Genomic DNA, 25,108 nt, shown 5'->3' with positions numbered 1-25,108 from the left:
TGGATGAGGGCATATAAGGATGGGTTAGTAAATTTGTGGATGATATTAAGGTCGGTAGAGTTGTGAATAGTGATGAAGGATGCTGCAAGTTACAGAGAGACATAGATAAACTGCAGAGCTGCGCTGAGAGGTGGCAAGTGGAGTTTAATGTGGAAAAGTATGAGGTGATTCACTTTGGAAGGAGTAACAGGAACACTGGGTTGATGGTAAGATTCTTGATAGTGTAGATGAGCAGAGAGATCTTGGTGTCCATGAACATAGATCCCTGAAAGCTGCCACCCAGGTTGATAGGGTTGTTAAGAAGTGTTGGTTTTTATTGGTAGAGGAATTGAGTTTTGGAGCCATAAGGTCATGCTGCAGCTGTACAAAACTCTGGCATAGCTACACTTGGGGTATTGCGTACATTTCTGGTTGCCGCATTATTGGAAGGATGCGGAAGCATTGGAAAGGATGAAGAGGAGATTTACCAGGATGTTGCCTGGTATGGAGGGAAGGTCTTATGTGGAAAGGCTGAGGGACTTGAGGCTGTTTTCATTAGAGAGAAAAAGATTAAGAGGTAACTTAATTGAGTCATACAAGATGATCAGAGGATCAGATAGGGTGGACAGTGAGAGTCCTTTTCGTCAGATGGTGATGGCTAGCACGAGGGGACATAGTTTTAAATTGAGGGGTGATAGATATAGGACAGATGTCAGAGGGTAGTTTCTTTACTCAGAGAGTAGTAGGGGTGCAGAAAACCCTGCCTGCAACAGTAGTAGACTCGCCAACATTAACAGCATTTAAATGGTCATTGGATAGTCATATGGACAAGAATGGAATAGTGTAGGTTAGATGGGCTTCAGATTGGTTCCATAGGTTGGTGTAATATCGAGGGCTGGAAGGCCTATACTACACTGGAATGTTCTATGTTCTATGTAGGTGTAGGGAAAGCTGGATGACAAGAGAAATTGACATTTTGGTTAAGAAAAAGAAGCAAGCATATGTCAGGTATAGACAGGAGAGATCAAATGAATCCTGAGAAGAGTATAAAGGCAGTAGGAGTATACTTAAGAGGTAAATCAGGAAGGAAAAAAGGGGACATGAGATAGCTTTGGCAAATAGGGTTAAGGAGAATCCAAAGGGAATCTATGAATATATTAAGGACAAAAGGGCAAGTGGGAAGAGAATAGGTCCCTCAAAGATCTGCAAGGTAGCCTACGTGTGGAGCCGCTGGAGATAGGGGAAATAATAAACGATTATTTTGCATCAGTGTTTACTGCAGAAAAGGACATGGAAGATATAGAATGTGGGAAAATAGATGGTGACATTTGAAAAATGTCCATATTACAGACAAGGAGATGCTGGATATCTTGAAACGCATAGAAGTGGATAAATCCCCAGGACCTGATCAGGTGTACCCTAGATCTCTGTGGGAAGCTAGGGAAATGATTGCTGTATCCCTTGATGAGACATTTGTATCATCGATAGTCACCAATGAGGTGCCAAAAGCCTGGAAGTTGGCTAACGTGGTGCCACTGTTTAAGAAGGGTGGTAAGAAAAAGCCAGCAAACTATAGACCAGTGAGCCTGACATTGGTGGTGGGCAAGTTGTTGGAGGGAATCCTGAGGGACTGAATTTACATGTATTTGGAAAGACAAGGATTGATTAGGGATAGTCAGCATGGCTTTGTGCACGGGAAATCATGTCTCACAAACTTTATTGAGTTTTTTGAAGAAGTAAGAAAGAGATTGATGAGGGCAGAGTTGTAGACTTGATCTACATGGACTTCAGTAAGGCATTTGACAAGGTTCCCCATGGGAGTCTGGTTGGCAAAGTTAGATGTCATGGAATACATGGAGAGCTAGCCATTTGGATACAGAACTGGCTCAAACATAGATGACAGAGGGTGGTGGTGGAGGGTTGTTTTTCAGACTGGAGGCCGGTGACCAGTGAAGTGTCACAAGGTTTGGTGCTGGGTCCAATGCTTTTCATCATTTACACAAATGATTTAGATGTGAGCTTAGTAAGTTTGCAGATGACACCAAAATTGGAGATGTTGCGGACAACAAAGAAGGTTACCTCAGAGTACAACAGGATCTTGATCAGATGGGTCAATGGGCTGAGGAGTGGCAGATGTAGTTTAATTCAGATAAAGGTGAGGTGCTGCATTTTGAAAAAATAAATCAGAGCAGGACTTATACACTTAATGATAAGGTCCGAGGGAGTGTTGCTGAACAAAGAGACCTTGGAGTGCAGGTTCATAGCTCCTTGAAAGTGGAGTCGCAGGTAGATAGAATGGTGAATGCGGCGTTTAGTATGCTTTCCTTTATTGGTCAGAGTATTGAGTACAGGAGTTGGGAGGTCATGTTGCGGCTGTACAGGACATTGGTTAGGCCACTGTTGGAATATTGTATGCAATTCTGGTCTCCTTCGTATCGGAAAGATGTTGTAAAACTTGAAAGGGTTCAGAAAAGATTTACAAAGGATGTTGCCAGGGTTGGAGGATCTGAGCTACAGGGAGAGACTGAACAGGCTGGGGCTGTTTTCCCTGGAGCTTCAGAAGCTGAGGGGTGGCCTTATAGAGGTTTACAAAATTATGAGGGGCATGGAATAGGGTAAATAGACAAGATCTTTTCTCTGGCGGGGGGGAGGGGGGGAGGGGGAAAGAGTCCAGAACTTGAGGGCATAGGTTTAGGGTAAAAGGGACCTAAGGGGCAACTTTTCACACAAAGAGTGGTACATGTATGGAATGAGCTGCCAGAGGATGTGGTGGAGGCTGGTATAATTAAAGCATTTAAAAGGCATCTGGAAGATTATATGATTAGCAAGTGCTGGAAAATGGTACTCGATTAGGTTAGGATATCTGGTTGGCATGGACGGGTTGGACTGAAGGGTCTGTTTCTGTGCTGTACATCTGTGACTCTATGACTCTATGTCCTTAATACCTCAATTGAATCTCCTTTTAATTTGTTCAGCTTCAAGAAGAATAATCTCAGCTTCTCTCTTCCCTGGTACCATTAGTTTCTTATCTATGGTACTACTCTAGTAAGACTCTACTGCATCTTCAACCATAAGATAGTGGAGCAGAATTAGACCATTCAGCCCTAAGTGTCTGCTCCAGCATTTGATTGTGGCTGATACTTTTACTAACCCCTTTCTCCTCCCTTCTCCCTGTAACCCTTGATCTCCTTACCAGTCAAGAACCTATCTCTGTCTTAAAGACACTCAATGACATGGCCTCCACAGCCTTCTGTGGCAATAATTTCCACAGACTCACCACCCGCTGCCTGAAGAAATTCCTCCTCATCTCAGTTCTAAAAGGGTGAATAACCAAGGTCTTTTCCCTTGGGTGGGGGAATCTAAAACTAGAGGGCATAGGTGAGAGGGAAAAGATTTAACAAGGACCTGAGGAGTAACTTTTTCATGCAGAGGGTGGTGCAGGTATGGAAGAAGCTGCCAGAGGAAGTGGTGGGGGTGGGTATAATTACATTTCTTAAAAAATCTGGGAATGGGAATATGAATGGCAAAGGTTTAGAGGGAGATGAGAGAAATGCTGGCAAATGGGACTCAGTCAGATTGGGATGTCTGGTTGGCACAAATGGGTTTGACCAAAGGGTTTGTTTCCATAACACTCAGGCTGTGCTCTCAGGTCCTAGTGTCTCCTACTAGTGGAAATATCCTCTCCACATCCACTGTGTCCGGGCCCCACAGCATTCTGTAAGGTTTAACAGCCTGTAGAATTCCACTCTCATTCCTCCTTCATCGATGATTTTGTTTTGGCAGTAAATAAAAACATGAAACTGTTGGATTGTTGTAAAAAGAGGTTCATTAGTATCAGTAGGGGAGGAAACCTATCATCCTTACCAGCTCATGCTGATGTGTGACTCCAGGTTATTATGATTAACTGCTCTCTAAATTTATCCAGCTCGTGTTTAAAAAAGTCTACGCCATAGCCTCAGACTAGAGATGGGCTTTGCCTACAACAGCCACACTTACAGAATGATCTTGTTAATAAAGTATACCTTTATTATTTTGCATGTCTCTGCCTATATTCAAACGTCACTTCATCAGTGCAACTTCTGAGTACCTTTTCTAACTGTTGTCTCTGTATTCTTTGATGTCTGGTACCCTTGGTTACAGATCATAGACATGTTGCAACACTACAGATACTGTCTCAATGCAAGCTGTCATTAATATCTCTTCAGTGGATGCCACAATAGAATTCACCTCTTTTGCTAGTTGTTGAAGACGAACATAGTAAAATTTGAACAGAATGAAACCAAACTCATAAGGCCTGGAGCCCCTGAGATATACACGCTCAATCCGACACCCTATGACCACTGCACCCCTCAATCCCTTCCCCCACTTCCCTGCCCAGCATGGCCATGTCAGAAGCAAAAACACAGGAAAAAAAAAGGGAAAATAAGAAAAGAAAGGGGAAAACAGTGTCTGGAAAATTTCTCCCCAACTCCCTCAGGCAATTAAACCAGTCCAGGAGATCACATGGACTATGCACATGTAAACCATCAATCCTTCTACATGACGTAATCTCCACTCTAATTAAGAACAACTTAAGCTCCCTCCTGAAGGCATGCAAAAAAAACACACACAACCTTACAAGCACTGACCCTCCAGCATCTTTGAGTAGCTATTGGAATTTGCTGGCATTACATGTGGTAGTTGTTTGAGAACAGTATCTTGTGCAGTTATAATAACAGTGGTACTTAAACAAGCTACATTAAGTGCATTTTCAAACCTCAGGGGTAGTGAAGAATGCTGAATAGTATGTTTTTTGCATTGCAAAGATGTCAATTTAATACAAAAGTGTTTAATGTTTATCATGTGAGTCTTTCTTTCCAATTTCAGATCCCATCTCTTCTCCATCACATCGTGAGCCAAAGTTGCCCATGGTATTCAGGGATGTGTATGTGAGGTGCATTAATCAGGGGTAAATGTGGGGAAATGGATCTGGATGGGTTATTCTTCTGAGGGTCAGTGTGGTCTTGTTGATCTGAAGGGCTTGTTTCCCCACGGTCAGGATTATATGAATCACCCGGAACCTGTGATATACTTTCTATGTTCTATGTTCTAAAACAGCTTTATTCCATTTCTGTGATATCACCCAACTCCATTGACATTCATTTGAATTTCCCTGAGCTGTGCATCATTTGCTTTTTACATAGCATGGGCCCTTTAAGAGTACCCAGATCATGCATCTCACCGTTTTTGTGCATGACCCCTTTGTCCTCTCCATATTGAATCCCTGATTGCTTTATGCTATGGATCCAGTCACCTTGGAGGGGACTCTGATCTCCATCCACAGTCGTTAACGCCAGTCTTGATTATTCCAAAGTTGTTCTAACCCATTGTTCACCTTCTATAAATGGGCTCAGTCCAAATTATGCTGCGTGTATCCTAATTCATATCACTTCCCTTTCAACCAATATCCCTGCGCTCCCTGGACCAGCAACGCATCAAATTGAAATTCTCATCCCTGCACTCACTTTCATACAAGGTCTTGTTTCCACATCCCCATCACCTCCAGCAGCCTTCTAATCCTTGAATGTTGCTGTGGTCCTCCTCCACCCCATCAACACTTGGCTTACTCCAATATTAGAAGGTTGTACTGTCGGTCATAGACACCCCAAACCATGTCATCCCCGTTCGTTCCTACATCACTTCCTCCATCCTTTGGACGGTTTTTAAATTGTATCTGTGGCCAATTAAATATCTCCTTTTGTAGCTCTGTGAGAAATTCTGCCTGAGAACGTTCCTATGAAACGCTGAACATAGCCTATCCCTTCAAGGCGCTACATAAATGCAAAGTATCAACTGTTTCAAAGAAGTAATGACAGATTTCCGACATGCTTTGTACAAGATTTATGTCGTCGTGTCTGGCAAGTTAAAAAAAAAGTAATGTTTAACAGGCAGCCTCGCTTCTGGGTCTTGTTAAATCAGTCAATTCCGGTTTTATTAATTAGTAACGTGTATTTGGTATTGAAGCGTTTGCACACACACCTGATATACACCAGGAGACAGACTCAGTCAATTCCACTTTGTCTTCCTATTTAACGTATAACGCAGCTTGCTCCAGGGTTCAGTTGGTGTACAACAAACTGCAGCTTTTAACCCCTTCACCCCTTGTCCTCAACTCATTTCCCCACAGATAGAGGAAAAAAAGAGGTTTAACGGGGTTTTCCGTTTGTCAAAGGTTCTAGAAAGTGCGGCACCTTAAACTATGGCCATCCCCGAGGAAATCAAGAGACTTTTGGAAGGTAATATTCTAATTTAAAAACTTAATTCAATTGTTAAACTCCGCTCTTTTATCAGCACCGCGAATAAAGTGATTGTACGTTTCATACTTTTCACTGAACTAGGAACAATTTTCACCTTGACATGAACTGATGGATGACTCGTCCAGGACTTTTTTTGGGGAGGGGAGCGGTCTATTTCGTGACTGGGAAGACACAAGTTTTGTTTTTGGAAGATGGAGGGGTGTTCACATTACAGCCTAGTTACCCTGTCTTCTCTCCCGGAAACATCGTTTTGTTTTGAGAAATTCAACTGAGTGTTGAAGTTTACGTGCTTTAATGTCAATTTTCAACGTAGCTCTTAAAGTGGTGTCAGCAACATCTCTTATCAGTTATGATATTTCATCAATTTGGATGCTATTTCGTTGAAGGGTTGGAGGTGGGATCGGGGGAGGAAATTCAATATTAACTTCCTTTTTAAAAGACTCCCTTTCCCAAAGTAAAATCAGCGAATTTGAACCGGAAGTGTGTTTAAATGGAATATTGTGCATGGGGGAGGGCCTTTAGCCTATTGTAGCTGTTATAGATTCGCTCAAAAAAATTAATCCATTGGTGCCTGTTCGTCAATAGCCCTGTGAATATTTCAAAGTATTTATGCAAGTATCTTCTAAATCTACTTTACTCACCCCTTTCCTGGTAAAATTTTAATTAAAATAGTTCACAGGAATGGAGTGTAAGTATTCCACTGACTTTGTACTGGACAGGTCTGTGTGATGGGGAGGAGGGGATTGATGTGGTGTGGTGATATAGTCCTAATGCTGTCCCTAGATTTTGTGAACAGGAAATTGGAACACCATAAGCATGTAGGGCCATGGGGATTAATGAGGAATAGGACTGACTGGTTTGCTGTGTGGGAAACCAGCATAGACTTGACGGGCTGAATGGCTTCCTTCTGTGCTGTGATGTGGAGGAGCTGATGTTGGACTGGGGTGGACAAAGTTAAAAATCACACATCAGATTATAGTCCAACAGGTTTTTTTGGACGTACAAGCTTTCAGAGCGCTGCTCCTTCATCAGGTAGCTACGGAGCAGGACCATAGAACACAGAATTTATAACAAAGGATAGGTATCATGCAATTGAAATGATATATTGAACAAGCCTAGATTGTTGTTAAGTCTTTCATCTTTTAGAATGGGTTGCAGGTTTCAGTTCATTAATATGTAAATACCAGAACTTCTTTTATGTCACATTCTCGAGATAACTTAAGGTTTTATTTTTTAAAAAAGTGACATCTCAGCTCAGACAATGCATTAAAGATGTGAAGTTAGAGTCTGTCTGTATCCCAATCTTGAGTCAGACTGGTTCTATTTCCAAAGTGGAATTTACAAAATATTAAATGGATTGACTGCCTGCAGGTACATCTGCTAATATAATTCTGCAAATATAAATTCACCCCATAGTTATGTGTGTGCACGTGTGAGGGAGGGAGTGTGAGTGCACATGATTTCGTTTCCGATGCATGACACCATAATCTCTTCCTAAAAATTCTGTCACTTCTGGTCCTGCTCCATAAATACCCGATGAAGGAGCAGCACTCCAAATGCTAGTCCTTCTGTGCTGTAGCTCCATTTGAAGAGAAAGAACTTCAGTCAGGCATGACTTGTACAGTATTGCAAGAATTCTGTTTCACTCTCTGATATTGGCTCATATCTGATGCATCACTGAGTATTCTAGTTTGGCTTACTTCTTTGGGTATTGCTATGTATTCTACTGAATTTGGGAAAGAAATTATGCACAGGATGCTCTCCATTTTTGGTGGAATTCCCAATAAAACAGCCTCGACGTACTACTTGTGGGCTAATGAATCCGATTAGTCGCAGTGTCTTGAAAAAAATGAATCCTGAAAATTGAAAGCATGCAGAAATCAGTCACAGTGGAAGAAAAATGTGCTAATCTTTTAAGAGCAGGTCATGATCTGAATTGATCTGAAGCATCAGCTTGATGTCCTTAATCATATCCAAGTAGTTTGCTGCTTACACTTGAGGGAATTCACAAAGCATTATTCTGCTGCTGTAAAGACAAAACTGGTGAGTTTGCATGTGCTCAGGTCAGCCTTTGTTCCATATAACTGATGCTGGAATATGTAGGAAGCAAATTCAACTCTGAGTCTGTGCTGGCATTCGCTTAGATTGAGTTCTGATCTGTATCTGAACTACATTTACCTGACTTCATTCTCTCATGATTGAAAATGTCAAATTGATTAGGTTTAATCAGTTGTAGTCTTGACTGCCTTTTCTTTAAGGGAGTGTACCAGATTTCTACTGTTTAAGTGCTTCTTGATGTCACCTACCTCTAATTTTAAGGTGATGTCCCCTTGTTGTTGGTTCTCGAGAATAGTTATTCTGATCTCTTTTTAACACTTCAGTTGCAAGAGGAGAATCAAGCCGTCTTTGCATTCTGTTCTGAAATTATCTCTTGATTTCAATATCATTTCTGGTGAATCTGTGTATTTCGCCCAAGGTCAATATTGTTTCCTGTCTGACATCTAGTATCTAGAACAGTGTGTAGAAACTGCTGACTGGGTTTAACCATTGTAGTGCCTTTTTAAGATGAAGATTAATGATCTGCACTTAACTGTTACAGTCAGGATTCGCACAACACTAGTTCAACAGGTTTATTTGAAATCTCAAGCATTTGGCGTGCTGCTCTGAATATGGGTAATGTGGAGGTGTCAAAGAAACTTCTAATCGACTGGACCGTGATCTCTTGTGACTATGACAGTAATGAGGAGCTGGTGATCCATGCTGAACAGCAAGTTATTCCTTGTGGATCATGTCTCAAACTGCAACTGCATTTTGTTTTTTTTTTTCTTTTTTGAAGAATGCATAAAGATAGGTGTTAAGCAGTTAGTTTCAACTCTACTGGAGTGGACTACTGGGAGTGAAACTTCTCAGATATATCTGCTTGGGTTTGAGCATTGGCATGCTGTGAAAAGCAACAGTTAAAGGACTGTACCCAAACAAACCTAATGTTACTGATAAGGCCTTCTCTTGTGATTGCTGCAAACCAGTCTTTAAAATGGAATCTGGGTAAAGGAACACCCATCAGACTATAAAAGCAAAAACAGTCTCTAAATGACTGTACAGTTACCAAGGTTAGTGCTAACAGTAACCTGCACTGTAACGGTCACAGCATTCAATTAGTCCCAGCTGCTCTTTGTGAACAATTTGCACTGATCCATATTTTAAAAAGTTTTTTGACTCCCCTCTCTTCTATTTCTATCTGTACATGATGGGCTACTAATTCTTCTTGTATTCTGTAATTAATAAACCCAAACTTGTTAGTACATGGAACAGCACAGCCCAGGAACGGGCCCTTCAGTCCAAATATTGTGCTAAGTGTTGCTTCTTTGAGATGAAATATACAGTAAATGGAAGAGTCTTGGGAAAAGTTGATGAGCAGAGAGATCTGAGAGTTCAGGTCCATACCTGAAGGTTGGTGCACAGGTGGATAGAGTGGTCAAGAAGGCATATGGTACGCTTGCCTTCATCAGACGGGGTATTGAGTATAAGAGCTGGCAGGTCATGTTAAAATTGTACAAGCCATTAGTTCGACTGCATTTAGAATATTGTGTACAGTTCTGGGTGCCACATTACCAAAAGGATGTGGACGCTTTGGAGAGGTGCAGAGAAAGTTAACGAGAATGTTGCCTGGTATGGAAGGTGCAAGCTATAAAGAGAAGTTGAGTAGGTTAGGTTTGTGTTCATTAGAAAAAAGGAGATTTGAGAGGGGACTTGATTGAAGTCTACAAAATCATGAAGGGTGTCAGGGTAGATAGAGATGAGCTTTTTTCCCAGGGTGAACAATTCCGTAACAAGAGGTCACGCTTTCAAGGTGAGAGGTGAAAAGTTTAAGGGGGATACATGCGGCAAGTACTTTACACAGAGGGTAGTAGGTGCCTGGAACGCGTTGCCAGCAGAGGTGGTAGAGGCAGGCCCGGTAGATTCATTTAAGGTGTGTCTGGACAGATGCAAGAGTAGGTGTGGAGCAGAGGGATACAGATGCTTAGGAATTGAGTGACCGGTTTAGACAGTGGATTTGGATCGGCTCCGGCTTGGAGGGCCGAATGGCTTGTTCCTAGGCTGTAAATTTTCGATGTTCTTTGTTCTTTAAACATGACGCCAAATTAAACTAATCCCTTCTGCCTGCACTTGGGCCATATCCCACCATTTGTTGCGTAATCTCATCTAAAAGTCCCTTAAACACCCCTATCGTATCTACCCGCATTCACCACTCCGGCAGCGTATTCCAGAATTCTACCACTCTGCGTTTGAAAAAAAACTTGCCCCTCAAGTCTCCTTTGCACTCCCCGCCCCCCCCCCCCCCCCCCACCACCACCACCACCCCCGCCCCCTTTAAATGCATGCCCCTAGTACTATTAACTCAAGCAAGCAAGCCTGGTTAACTTGTCTCTGTTTTAAAAACGCAAGTTAATTTGGAAATGGGGAAAATATGCCTACAAGGGGAGGAATCCTTTTTAAGTTAATCTAGTTGCAACCAACTGAGGGCATTGCTGAATGAAGAAGGGGAGCCAGTTTATTTCTGCTCATCTAGGTACTTAATAGTTTGGGGTATCCCATCTGAAGCTGTAATAAATTGCAGAGTCTCACATTGGATCCGATCATAGCTGAGCAGAAAGCTGGTGGCGATAGTCGTGGGCTGTGTGAAATATTTAACTCTGGAATTGAAAATCATATGACATGTTGGCTTGAATACATCCTGGAATTGGAACTTGTAAGTGCAACATACTGAATTAAAGATGTAACTTGAGTCCATTGTTTTGCTCAAACATCGTCACTGAGATAGAATCCAAGGCCCAAGCAAATCTCACCAACCAACCATATCCAAAAGTGAGTTAGAAATGTTGCTACAGTTATAATGTAGGAAATGGTGGGCAGTTTGTGTCAGCAAGTTCCTGCAATTAGCACATTTTCAAGACAAATGTATTCATCAAGTATCTCCATGTTAGAAAATTAATTTAATTACTGTCTCATGACAAGTGAAGAAAAACTTCATTTGATTGTGACCCCATTCTTGTTTCAGCGACAGGTATCTACTCTGGCTCTGACAAGTATTTTTTAATGAATACTGTTACGAATTTCTGCTGAAAGTTTCAACCAAATAGATGTGTCACGGAAATGTGTTTTTCAGTGACTGGGCTGACTTGTGGTGGAGGGGAGTGTGTTGCTGGGAAACGTACTGCAAATGTTGAAGCACTGTGGTAATTTGAAGGGATGCTTTTTTGTGACAGGAAGCTTCACAAAACAATTCAAAGTGTATTATTGGTGTTCTGGGTCTTGATGTGCAAAGAGTGAAAGACATTTGCAGCTGACTGTGCAAGCTGGTGGGTGTTCTTGCTAACTGCACAACTCTTAATGCATTGAGTGCACAACACTGACATTTGAGAACATATCGCCAACCAAGTTTTTCAGATTAAGTTGCTTTTCTGACTTGCCTCTTTGTTCAGTCATAAAGAAAGAAAAACAACGTAACACTCCCTTTTTGCACACAATCTCATTTAATCAGGTGCACATGTTGCGTTCATGCTATTTTATAGGTTAGAGATTTTCCCAACATTCCTCCCTTGAACAACTCCAAGACAGATAATTTGATCATTTTTATTTTGTGGAACTTGCTGTACTTCTTAGTGTCTGCATTTACTAAACCCTCATGCTGCTCTGAAAGCTGCTACACCAATGCAGCTTTGTTCTTGCCAGTCTTCCAGAGCAGGAGGCAGCCTTGAAGTAATCCTGGACCTTGATCTGAATGTAATGGCCAATGCTGCATTTATTAACTTTATTAACAAAGCTGTAATCCAATGCATCATTGCTAAACCCTAGTTGGCTTCAAGAAACAAGTTTCAGAAAGTAATATAAAACAACAAATTAGTTCTGAAGAAGGGTCACTGGACTGAAAACAATGACTCTGTTTCTCCCTTCACAGATACAACCACACCTGCTGAATTTCTCCAACAGCTTTTTTTTTGTTTGTTTCTCTTTTTTTTGAAGATGATGCTTACTCTGCTTATCTGGATAGTCTAAAGTCTGTGGAATTCATGTTTGTCCCTACAGCAGTTCTCATAATCTCTGGACATCCTAAACTATTTGTACGGCCAATAAATTATTTCAGTAGTGACTACTCTTGCAAAGATATAACAATGGATTTGTGCGTGGCAAGGTTCCACAAACAGTAATCAAAGTCACACAACACCAGGTTAAAGTCCAATAGATTTATTGAAATCTCAAGCTTTCGCAGCAGCTTACCTGACAAAGGAGCAATGCTCCAAAAGCTTGTAATTTAAAATAAGCCAGTTTCACTATAACGTGGTGTGTGACTTCTGACCTGTCCACACCGGTCCAACACTGGCACCTCCATATCATTGCACTCACCAGATAATGTGTGATCGAGAGATAAATATTGGCCAGAAGCCATTGGGACATTCCATCTCTAGCCAAAACAAAAGGAACTTCAATTCAATATATTGTCTGACAACACCAACTAAGTAGCACTCCTTCAGTTCTGCGGTTGAGTGTCAGCTTAGATTTTTGTGTTCCATCTGAATGATATTTCAATACAACTTCTCTGACATTGAATCATCTATATTTTACAATGAGTACAATCCACCTAATACAGTATCTCATTAAGTTACTGTTGCAATTCTTTCTCTCAGATATTTCTCCCTGCTCTTTTCTCAGTGAGTTTCAATAACCTGGAATAGCTTTTTTCACAAGGATGTCTCAGTCACCATAGCCAGTATGATGTGATCAAATTCAATGACAGAAAGTGGTTCTAATGTACAAGTTGGGACAGGCACTTCTGAACAAGTTTAAACTACTAGACTATTTGAGTTAGGCACTCCTTCGACATTATGCAAAGTAAGCTGGAAAACCGATGCTAATATTTTCATGTAGGATAAAGTTATAATTTTACCTGTACTTGACAGATGTAGGCTCTTTCATAAGGGGAGACACCCCCAATTTCCAAGGGTTTTTTTTGCAAGACTCCTTTAAAATTACTGTGAACAAGCAAAAATTGTGGATGCTGGAAATCTGAACCCACCCCTCAGCGTGCTGGAGGGACTCAACTGGCAGCATCTGGTGAGAATCCAGTTGATGGTTTTTGTTTTTGAACTGAAGAAGAGTTCTACCGACCTCAAAACATTACCACTTTCTTTCTCCAAGATGCTGTCAGACCTGCTGAGCTTCTTCAACATTTTTGTGTTTGTTCCTTTTAAATAGCTGGAGTGGTACAGTGGCTTAGTGGTTAGCATTGCTTTCTCATATTGTCAGGTTAGACAGGCAGGAGGCTGGAAGAACACAGCAACCAGGTCGTACCCTCTACCTCTCTTCACCTATCCCTACTTCACCACCCTGTCCCCGCTGCCCCCTTTATCTGCAGCCACCCCCCCCCCCTCCCCCACACACACACACACTCACCTCAAGTCCTGGGGAAGGGTTACACCCAAAACGTTGACTTCTCCACCTCCTGATGCTGCCTGCCTTGTTGTGTTCCCCCAGCCTCCTGCCTGTCCCTCCTGATGCTGCCTGCCTTGCTGTGTTCCCCCAGCCTCCTGCCTGTCCCTCCTGATGCTGCCTGCCTTGCTGTGTTCCCCCAGCCTCCTGCCTGTCCCTCCTGATGCTGCCTGCCTTGCTGTGTTCCCCCCCAGCCTCCTGCCTGTCTACTTTGGAGTCTAGCATCTGCAGTGTTTTTTTTGTCACTCACAATGTCAGGGATCTGAGTTCAATTCCACCCTCGAGTGACTGTCTGTGTGGAGTTTGCACATTCCCCCTGTCTCTGTGTGGGTTTCCTCTGGATGCTCCAGTTTCCTCCCATTGTTCAAAGATGTGCAGATTAGGTGGATTGGCTATGTGAAATTGACCATAATGTCCAGAGATGTGCAGGCTAGATGGATTAGACTTGGGAAATGCAGGGTTACAGGGATAGGGTAGTGGGAATGAATCTGGGTGGGATGCTCTTTGGAAGTTATGTGTGGAGTTGATAGGCCGAATGGTCTGCTTTCACACTGTAGGGATTCTATGAACTGTGTCAGGGACTTGCGTCTACATAAAATAATGCTGGAGAAATTCAGCAGTTCTGGCAGAATCTGTGGGGAGAGAGAGTTAGTGACTGAGTTCAGTATGATTCCCCTTTGGAATCCAATGTTAATTCAGTATCCCTGTTGGGGTTGGAGGTGGTGGGAGAGCGAGAGAGAGGCTGACTTACAATTAGACCTGAGTTTCTTCAGCACTCTTTATTTTAATCTTGGATTTCCAGCATCTGTAGTAGTTTACATTTGTATGGTGTCTTTTTATGACTGCAGGAGTGTGGGTGACTTAATTTTGAAATGGCCCATGAGGTACTGAAGTATAGTCCCTGTGAAAAATGTAATATGATGTCTTCCTTGCCTTTTGAAGCATCAACCTAGCTGAAATAAAACCTCTGTCCAATAGTAACCTGTGCCATTTCCCCCCCCCCCCCCCACCCCTCTCAAAACCATGAGGTAAATGGATTCTGAAATGCTTTTGCATTCCTTGTCTAACCAAAGCTCTTCTGCTGAATTGGGTGGAGTCATAGCTGTGTGTTCCCCATCTGTGTTTTAAAATAGAGTGCTTGCCTGTTTTATCCCATCATATTGCCCTCCAGACCTGGATTTCGAGGCAAAAAGCCAGCATTTCAACCACTACGCTGGTCTTTTCTTTTAATGCTTCATGTAACTCTGAAACTTGGCAATCTCTCAACTTAATTTACAAAGAAATTCTGTGCCTGAATAAATATTTATTTGTGTAAACTTCACCCTAAAAATAAGACTGATTAGCTGGTCTATATACTGGAACCATTTAGTCATTCTTCCATAACTTGGTCCAAAAAATACATGAGTCGAAACACTTTTAAAAATTTGTATACATGGGAGAATTTTCTCAAGTGGATTGACTGTGCTTAGTGAAGTGAACATTAAGTACTTGGCAAGTGTACGAGGATGTAAATGTTTAAATGTGCTTGGGTAACAAATCCCTCTTTTGCTTTCCCTGCTGAAATAAATGGCAAGGGATTTAGCCACCTGGAATTGTACAGCAGGAGTGCACAGCAAGGGGCTTGTGCCACAGGGATTCTGCACAATAGTGAATGGAAAAGTCAGTCGGGATTCTGTACGAGGGGAGTCAAGGAGAAAGCCAAGAGGAAAAATTAAATGCTTAATGTACTTTTCATCATTTGTCTTTCTTCCATGGTATTTCGCCAGAGTGTAATAGTTTACCACGAAGTAAATGCATGAAGCAGGGTGTTAATATTGTGACTTTTTGTTCTGACATAATTTAATTTCTGGGTTTATTTTCACTCTGAATCTTGCTAATGGTTTATTGCGTTCACGTATTGCTTGGCCAAGAGCAGTCAGTTGGAGGAAGAAGTTTAGTCCCTTATTTCTGCTGATTCTAGTGTTTTAGAAAGTTCTTGCAATCTCTTCCTGTGAGACAGGAGGGAATTTTCAGAATCCATTCCTGATGCAGTGCCTTCTACTGAGATGGCTGTATGTTGAAAGACAAAGTTGCCCACAAATAGCTAACTTCCCATTTTGCACCTTTGGGTATAAGGTATGGAAGTATGCAAATTACTACTGGATATAAGAGGGTGGCAACACCTCCTTTATCCTTTGGGAGAAGAGAATTATTGGTTGACTTGTTTGAGCATTTGTGATTGCCTTTTTTTCAGAAAAGGCATCAATAAAGCTAACAAATCTATTTTTAAATCAAACTGGTTCATCGGCACTTCCTTGGCAAAAGGAACTGCCATCCTTTGTCTGGTCTGGCCAATCCTTTCTTGTGCCATGTGGTTGCCTTTCTTTCCAGCTGTCTGAAGTAGCCCGGTTATTACTTGGTTGAAGGCATTAACTACCCCAAGAGGGTGGCAAGTTTATCAGCTGTAGATATTAGTTTTTTTTCATTTGTGGGAGATGGGTATATCAAAAGTGACTGCTGCTCCATACTGGAGGTTATTTTGTGACGGGATAGTGTCTATACGTCATTCTTAATCAGTTGCAGATGTGTTATTATTTTCTGCATTTGTCATGCTGTGTCACTTAGATTTTCATTCTGGCTTATTTAATAGTTTTAAAATCACTTCATTATTCTCAACTTCTTCATGATTCAATGTGATGAATGACGATCAGTCCTATTCTGTGGATGTGTATTTAAGACAGCATCTTTTAAAGGGCTTTCTAAGCTTACACACCTGCTGGAAGAAAAGCATTTTATTGAACTTGTCTAATGTCAACTTGGATTAATTCAGTAGATTATCTGATAAATTAGTTACTTGAATCCTTCTGGTTGTTGTCTTTTCTGAAGTTGTTGTTTCGAGATGTGCTTTGGCACTGATTGCTAATTTTTAAAATTAATTTGTGGGATGTGGGCATCACTGGCTGTTTCAGCATTTATTGCCCATCCCTAGTTGCCCCTTGAGAAGGTGAGGATGAGCTGCCTTGTGGCAGTCCACTTGATGGGGGTTGACCCACCGTGCTGTTTAGGTGGGAATTCCAGGATTTTGACCCAGAGACAGTGAAGGAATGGCAATATATTTCCAAGTCAGGACAGTGAGTGGCTTGGTGGGAAATTTGAAGTGGCTGGCATTCCCATGTATATGCTGCCCTTGTCCTTAGACCTGGAAGTGGTCATGGATTTGGAAGATGCTGTCTGAGCCTGGTATTTGTATGGCACGAATATTACTTGCCACTTGTCAGCTTAAGCCTGGATAGTGTCCAAATCTTGTTGCATTGGAACACGGGCTACTTCAGTATCGGAGGAATCGCGAATGTTGCTGAACATTGGCAAACATTCCCACTTCTGACCTTATGGAGGGAAGGTCATTGAAGCAGCTGAAGATGGTTGGGCCTGGGACACTACCCTGAGGATCTCCTGGAGAGATGTCCTGGAGCTGACCTCCAACAACCGCAACCATCTTCCTTCATGCCAGATATGACTGTAACCACTGGAGAGTTTGCAAGATTGGTGAGAAAGCGTTAGCATTATCTTTTTTGAACTGGTGTGTTGGGCTCTCCCATCATTGAGGATGGGAATAATTGTAGAGCGGCTTCCTCCAGTGAATGGTTTAATTGTCCACCACCATTAATGCCATGATCTGGCAGGATGGCAGAGCTTAGATCTGATCCATAGGTTGTGAGATCACCTTAGCTCTGTCTGTCACTTGCTGCTTATGCTGTTTGGTAGCTTCACCAGGTTTGATCCCCTGGTGTGATGGTAATGGTTGAGTGGGGGATATCGCAGATCATGAAGTTACAGGTTGTGCTGGAGTACAGTTCTGCTGCTGTTGATGGTCCATAGCACCTCATGGATGCCCAGTCTTAAGTTGCTAGATCGGTTCAAAGTCTGTCCCGTTGAGCACGGTGATAGTGCCACACAATACAATGGAGGTTATTTTCAATGGGAAGGTGCAGTGGTCACTCTTATCAGTACTGTCATGGGCAGATGCATCTGTAACTGGCAGATTGCTGAGGATGAGGTCAAGTATGTTTTCTCCACTCGGTGGTTCCCTTACCACATGTTGCAGACCTCGTCTAGCAGCTATATCCCTTAGGACCCGAACAGCTCGATCAGTTGTACTGCTGCTGAACCACTCTTGGTGTGGACATTGTAATCCCCACCTACAGTACACTTTGAGCCCTTGCTGTCTTCAGTCCTTCCTCTAAGTATTGTTCAACATGAAGTACTGATTCATCAGGGAGGAGAAAGTAAAGACTGCAGATGCTGGAGATCAGAGCTGAAAATGTGTTGCTGGAAAAGCGCAGCAGGTCAGGCAGCATCCAAGGAGCAGGAGAATCGACATTTTGGGCATAAGCCCTTCTTCAGGAAGGTGTGCCAAGCAGGCTAAGATAAAAGGGAGGGAGGAGGGACTTGGGGGAGGGGCGTTGGGAAGGAGGTTAAAGTGAGGGTGATAGGCTGGAGGCGGAGAGGTCGGGAAGAAGATTGCAGGTCAAGAAGGCGGTGCTGAGTCCGAGGGTTAGGACTGAGATAAGGTGGGGGGAGGGGAAATGAGGAAGCTGGAGAAATCTGCATTCATCCCTTGTGGTTGGAGGGTTCCTAGGCAGAAGATGAGGCGCTCTTCCTCCAGGCATCGTGTGGCGATGATCTGGCGATGGAGGAGGCCAAGGACCTGCATGTCCTTGGTGGAGTGGGAGGGGGGAGTTTGTGTTCAGCCACAGGGCGGTTGGGTTGGTTGGTTGGTGCAGGTGTCCCAGAGGTGTTCTCTGAAACGTTCCACAAGTAGGCGGCCTGTCTCCCCAATGTAGAGGAGGCCACATCGGGTGCTGCGGATGCAGTAAGTGATGTGTGTGGAGGTGCAGGTGAATTTGTGATGGATATGGAAGGATTCCTTGGGGTCTTGGAGGGAAGTGAGGGGGGAGGTGTGGGCGCAAGTTTTGCATTTCTTGCGGTTGACTGCCCCGGCCGACCCATTGTCTCAGCCTGCTCCTGCCCCACCGAACTCCTCTCTGCATTCCTCGACATGGTCCTGTCCCCCTTAGTCCAAAAACCCCCCACCTACGTTAGGGACACCACCCACGCCCTCCACCGCCTCCTCCATGATTTTTGCTTCCCCGGCACCCAACGCCTTATCTTCATCATGGGCATCCAGTCCCTATACACCTCCATCCCCCATCACGAAGGACTCAAAGCCCTTCGCTTCTTCCTTTCCCGCCGAACTCACTCTGAACAACTTCTCTTTCCAATCCTCCCACTTCCTCCAAACCAAAGGAGTAGCCATGGGCACCCGCATGGGCCCCAGCTATGCCTGCCTCTTCGTCGGATATGTGGAACAGTCCATCTTCTGCAGCTACACTGGAACCACCCCCCACCTTTTCCTCCGCTACATCGATGATTGTATTGGCGCTACCTCGTGCTCTCACAAGGAGGTTGAACAGTTCATCCACTTTAAACATACCTTCCACCCCGACCTCAAATTTACCTGGACCGTCTCAGACTCCTCCCTCCCCTTCCTAGACCTCTCCATTTCTATCTCAGGCAACCGACTCAACACGGACATTTACAATAAACCAACCGACTCCCACAGCTACCTAGACTACACCTCCTCCCATATTCCCAATTCCTTCGCCTCCGCCGCATCTGCTCCCAGGAGGACCAATTCCAATACCGAACAACCCAGATGGCCTCCTCCTTCAAAGACAGCAATTTCCCTTCCGACGTGGTTGACGATGCTCTCCACTGCATCTCCTCCACTTCCCGCTCCTCCGCCCTTGAACCCCGCCCCTCCAATCGCCACCAGGACACAACCCCACTGGTCCTCACCTACCACCCCACCAACCTCCATATACATCGTAACATCCGTCATCATTTCCGCCACCTCCAAACAGACCCCACCACCAAGGATATATTTCCCTCCCCTCCCCTATCAGCATTCCGGAAAGACCACTCCCTCCACGACTCCCTCGTCAGGTCCAAACCTCCCACCAACCCAACCTCCACTCCCAGCACCTTCCCCTGCAACCGCAAGAAATGCAAAACTTGCACCCACACCTCCCCCCTCACTTCCCTCCAAGGCCCCAAGGGATCCTTCCATATCCATCACACATTCACCTGCACCTCCACAAATTTCATTTACTGCATCAGCTGCACCCGATGTGGCCTCCTGTATATTGGGGAGACAGGCCGCCTATTTGTGGAACGTTTCAGAGAACACCTCTGGGACACCCGGACCAACCAACCCAACCACCCTGTGGCTGAACACTCTAACTCCCCCTCCCACTCCGCCAAGGACATGCAGGTCCTTGGACTCCTCCATCACCAGACCATGGCCACACGATGCCTGGAGGAAGAGCGCCTCATCTTCCGCCTAGGAACCCTCCAACCACAAGGGATAAATGCAGATTTCTCCAGCTTCTCATTCTCCCCCCCCCCCCCCCCCCCCCCCCCCCCCCCCCCACCTTATCTCAGTCCCAACCCTCGGACTCAGCACCGCCTTCTTGACCTGCAATCTTCTTCCTGACCTCTCTGGCCTATCACCCTCTCCTTGATCTCCTTCCACCTATCGCATTCCCAACGCCCTCCCCCAAGTCCCTTTTTATCTTAGCCTGCTTGGCACACCTTCCTCATTCCTGAAGAAGGGCTTATGCCCGAAACGTCGATTCTCCTGCTCGTTGGATGCTGCCTGACCTGCTGCGCTTTTCCAGCAACACATTTTTCAGTCCTGATTCATCCACTGAGCGAAGGTGGTACATGGTAATCAGCCGGAGGTTTCCTTGCCTATGTTTAACCTAATGCCATGAGATGTCATGGGGCCTGGAGTCAATGCTGAGGACTCCCAGGGCAGCTCCCACCTGACTGTGTATCCACTGTGCTGCCCCCTTTGCTGGGTCTGTCCCTGCCGGTGGGATAGGACTTATCCAGGGACAGTGATGGTGGTGTCTGGGACATTGTCTATCAGGTATGATTCTGTGAATATCACTGTCGGGCTGTTGCTTGACTAGTCTGTGGGATTGGTCTCCCAATTCTGGCACTAGGCCCCAGATGTTGGTGAGGAGGACTTTGTAGGGTCAACAGTGCTGTTTCTGCTATTGTCTTTTCTTGTGCCCTGGTCAATGCCTGGTGATCCATTTGGTTTCATTTTCTTTGAAACTTTTTAGCAATTGCTACAACAGACTGGCTTGATAGGCCATTTCTGGGGTCACCTGAGAGTCAACCACATTACTGTGGGTCTGGAGTTACATGTAGGCCAGACCAAGTGAAGATGGCAGATTTCCTTCCCTGAAGGACATTAGTGTACGAGATGGGTTTGAAAGACCATTGTTTCAGTATGATTCCAGGTATTGTGGTGGCGGAGGGTAATTTAAAATCCCCTATAGTGTGGAAACAGCCCTTCAGCCCAATAAGTCCACACCATCCCTACGTAGAGCGTTCCACCCAAACCCGTCCCCATCACTCTACATTTACCCCTGACTAATGTACCTAACCTACACATCCCTGAACACTATATGGGCAATTTAGCATGGCCAATTCACCTAATCTGCACATCTTTGGCCAGTGAGAGGAAACCGGAGCACCCGGAGGAAACCCACTCAGGCACTGCGAGAATGTGCAAACTCCATACAGACTGTCGCCCGAGGCTGGAATCGAACCTGGGTCTCTGGCATTGTGAGGCAGCAGTGCTAACCACTGAGCCGTCACAAATCCATAATAATCCATAAAAAGTGGAAAATCCCTTGAAACGAGGAGGAGGAATCAGTGCTTTGAGCTCAGGTGTTCAAGACAAAGTTGAGACATTTTGGAAGAGAGAAGCTGATTGGGTCAGTACCTCTCAAAATAACATCACTAATTCAGAAGTCATGGGAGATTGCTACACAGAACTCCATGCCAGGTACTTGGATTACAACAGTGACCCCTCTTTAAAGTATTCCTCATTTGGCTGTAATTTGCTTCATAACAGTGATCACTAAACAGGTGGCACAATGGTTAGCACAGTGGTCTCACAATGCCAGGGACCTGGGTTCAAATCCATCCTTGGGTGAATGTGTGGAGCTTGCACATTCTCCCTGTGTCTGCATGGGTTTCTCCTGGGTGCTCTAGTTTCCTCCCACAGTCCAAAGATGTGCAGGTTAGGGTGGATTGCTCATGCTAGATTTCCCCATAGTGTTCAGGGTTGTGCATTCTAGGTGGATTAGCCATGGGAAATTTGGGGTATTTGGAATAGAGTAGGGATCTGCAACTGAATGAGATGCTCTTCAGAGAGTTGGTGCAGATTTGATAGGCTGAATGGCCTCTATCTGCACTCTACCTGTGGTTCACTGTCTATATATTATATATCCTGCAACACCAGGTTATAGTCCAACACGTTTATTTGGAAGCACTAGCTTTTGGAGCGCTGCTCCTTCATTAGATGGTTGTGGAGCAGGACCATAAGGCACAGACACCAAAACCTGCAACCCATCCTAAAAGATGAAAGACTTAACAGCAATCTAGGTTTGTTCAATAGTTGCATGACACTGAAGTGTCCTGTAAATTCTGTGTCTCCAGGTCCTGCTCCACAGCCACCTGATGAATGAGCAGCGCTCCGAAAGTTAGTGCTTCCAATATAACCTGATGTTGTGTGATTTTTAAACTCTGTCCACCCCAGTCCAACACTGGCAGCTCCACATCATTGATATGTTACTTAAGATGATAATCTGTTTAATGATCATAAACATTGAATTTTAATTTTTTTTTCCTTCTCCTGAGCAGACTGTGAATACTTTTTGGGTGACGTTCTACAGGGTGAAAAGCTTGGCAAAAGGGCAAAAGATATAAGAGAGGTCCTACTGGACGGCTTCCATCTGATCAAATCCAAGTAAGTGGCTTGCTTGATTATAAAATCGTTTGTTGCTCTCTGAGTAATTTCAGTGTCATATAAAGGCACTGTATCAGTCTCAAAGAATCCCTACAGTGTGGAAACAGGGTCATTTAATTCACTTTAGACCACTCTAAAATTTGAAAGCTTTGTGGTGATGCAAAATCTGTCTTCACCAGAGAAGCCCTGGTTTTACCAGGTGCCATTAGGTTGAGAAATTGGATGGGAAGATTTTTTTATTATTCATGGGATGTGGGCATTGCTGGTTACCAGAGCTACCACAGTCTATGGGAGTCAGGTACACCTACAGTGCTGTTAGGGAAGGAGTTTGAAGATCTTGACTCAACAACCAGGAAGGAACAGCGATTTATATTTCCAAGTCAGGATACTGCATGCCTTGGAGGAGAACCTAAAGCTGGCTGTTTTCTAATGAATCTGCTGCCCTTGTCATTTTTGGTTGAATGAGGGGGTCTGGCAGATGCTGTTGAAGGAACTTTGGTGAGTTAGTGCTGTACATTTTATAGATAGTACAGATTACTGCCACAGTGCATCAGTGATAGAGGGAATGGATGTTTGTGGGTGTGATGCCAATCAAGTGGGCTGCTTTGTCCTGGATGGTGTTCTTGTAACTGCAATTATTGAGGCAGGTACGGAGTATTCAATCACATTCCTGTCTTTCACCTTTGATGGTAGACAGGCTTTGGAAAGTCAGGAAGGAAGCTGCTTGCAGGATTCCTAGCTTCTGACCTGCTCATGGAGCCGCCATAATAATTATATAACTGGTTCAGTTCAGTTTTTGATGAGTGTCAACCTCCAGGCTCTTTATTGTGGTGAATTTAGTGATGGTTATGCAATTAATGGTGCAAGCAGATAGTTATTGCCTGGCACTTGTATGGTGCAAATGTTACTTCCCAATTATCAGCCCCAGCTTAGATGTTGTCCAGGACTTGCTGCATGTGGGCACAGATTATATCAGTATCTGAGGAGTCAAGAATGCTGATGTGCAGTCATCAGTGAACAATGTTCACCCCGACTTCTGACATTTTTTTTAATGATAGAGAAAAGGCCACTGAAGCAGCTGAAGACATGTGGACTGAAGGAACTCCTTCAGAGAGGATTGACCTCCAACCAAAGGCATCTTCCTTTGTGCTAGCTAGAGTTCCATTTGATGGAGAGTATCTCCTGATTCCCACTGACTTCAGCTTTTTGCTGAGGCTGCTTTATGCTGTTGAATAAAGTAATGGAAATGAAAGGGTTAATCTAGGAGTTAAGCTGAAGACTCACCCACGCATATACACAGTCACTGGATGAGCGTTATGCTATTCTGGTTGGGAACAATAATATCTGTCTCTGTGTTACCGTCAGTATAATATAAGCTGGTATGTAGTTAGTTGGATGTAATAAATGCCATATTCTCACTCAAGATAATTGCCTATTCTGACTTATGTGTATCTCTTAGCACAAAGGACAAAGCAGCCCCTAGACAAGCATCGAGGTAAGATTTATAGCAGCATAACCTGTTAAAACAGGTGCCACTCTTTGTCAAATGGTGCCTTGATTTTGAGCTTGGTCTGTATTCACCTCCACAGTTTAGTGCTCTCTTGTCCATGTTGATGAAGCCAAGAACTGAATGGGCCTGCTGAAATCCAAACTGAGCATCAGTGAGCAGGTTATTAGAAAAGTGCTGCTTGATAGCACACTCCGATAACACTTTTCATCACTTTGCTAATGATTGACAGCAAACTGGGGTGGATTTGACATTTTTTTAAAAAATAGACAGGACCTACCTGGGCAATTTTCTGCAGTGCCAGGTAGATGTAGTTGTACTGGAATAGCTTGGCAAGGGATGTGGCCAAGGTTTGGAACATGATTCTTCAGTGCTATTTCAGGCATGTTGTTTGGGCCCATAGTATTTGAAATATTGAGGGCATACTGCTGTTTCTTCCCTGTAATTGGAAATGTAACATGGCAGGTACATTTTTTTTAGATTAGATTACCTACAGCATGGAAACAGGCCCTTCGGCCCAACAAGTCCACACCGCCCCTCTGAAGAGAAACCCACTCCCCTATATTTACCCCTGACTAAGCCACCTAACACTATGGGCAATTTAGCATGGCCAATTCACCTGACCTGCACATCTTTGGACATTGGGAGGAAACCGGAGCACCCAGAGGAAACCCACACAGACACTGGGAGAATGTGCAAACTCCACACAGACAGTTGCCCAAGGTGGGAATTGAACCCGGGTCCCTGGTGCTGTGAGGCAGCAGTGCTAACCACTGAGCCACCATGCCGCCCCGAAATCTGGCTTGACGTCTCATACTTCCTGCTGCATTGCAGATGCAGCGCACCAAAGGCCATTCAGCCCATTTAATCTATGGTGTTTAAGCCCCACTTGAGCCTATTTCTCATCCTGAATCAATAATTTCTTTCTCTGCATCATCAGTATTTGATGCACTTCTCCAAATAGTAGGA

General features: G+C 44.0%; 1 protein-coding gene across 1 annotated transcript in view; it reads left to right on the top strand.

Annotated features, from left to right (window-relative positions):
* Nucleotides 1–6,000: 6,000 nt before the first annotated feature.
* skap1 (src kinase associated phosphoprotein 1) overlaps nt 6,001–25,108 on the top strand; it is a 702,970-nt gene continuing 683,862 nt past the window's right edge. The window contains exons 1-2 of the mRNA XM_072561244.1: nt 6,001–6,254; nt 22,527–22,632. Coding sequence (XP_072417345.1) covers nt 6,218–6,254; nt 22,527–22,632 — 143 coding nt within the window. The 5' untranslated portion in view covers nt 6,001–6,217. The remainder of the gene's footprint in view (nt 6,255–22,526; nt 22,633–25,108) is intronic.

Source organism: Chiloscyllium punctatum, chromosome 42 (genome assembly GCF_047496795.1).
Source record: "Chiloscyllium punctatum isolate Juve2018m chromosome 42, sChiPun1.3, whole genome shotgun sequence".
Lineage (NCBI taxonomy): Eukaryota > Metazoa > Chordata > Chondrichthyes > Orectolobiformes > Hemiscylliidae > Chiloscyllium > Chiloscyllium punctatum.
Note: the sequence above shows the minus strand (reverse complement) of the source record. Positions and strands in the feature narration are given on the sequence as shown.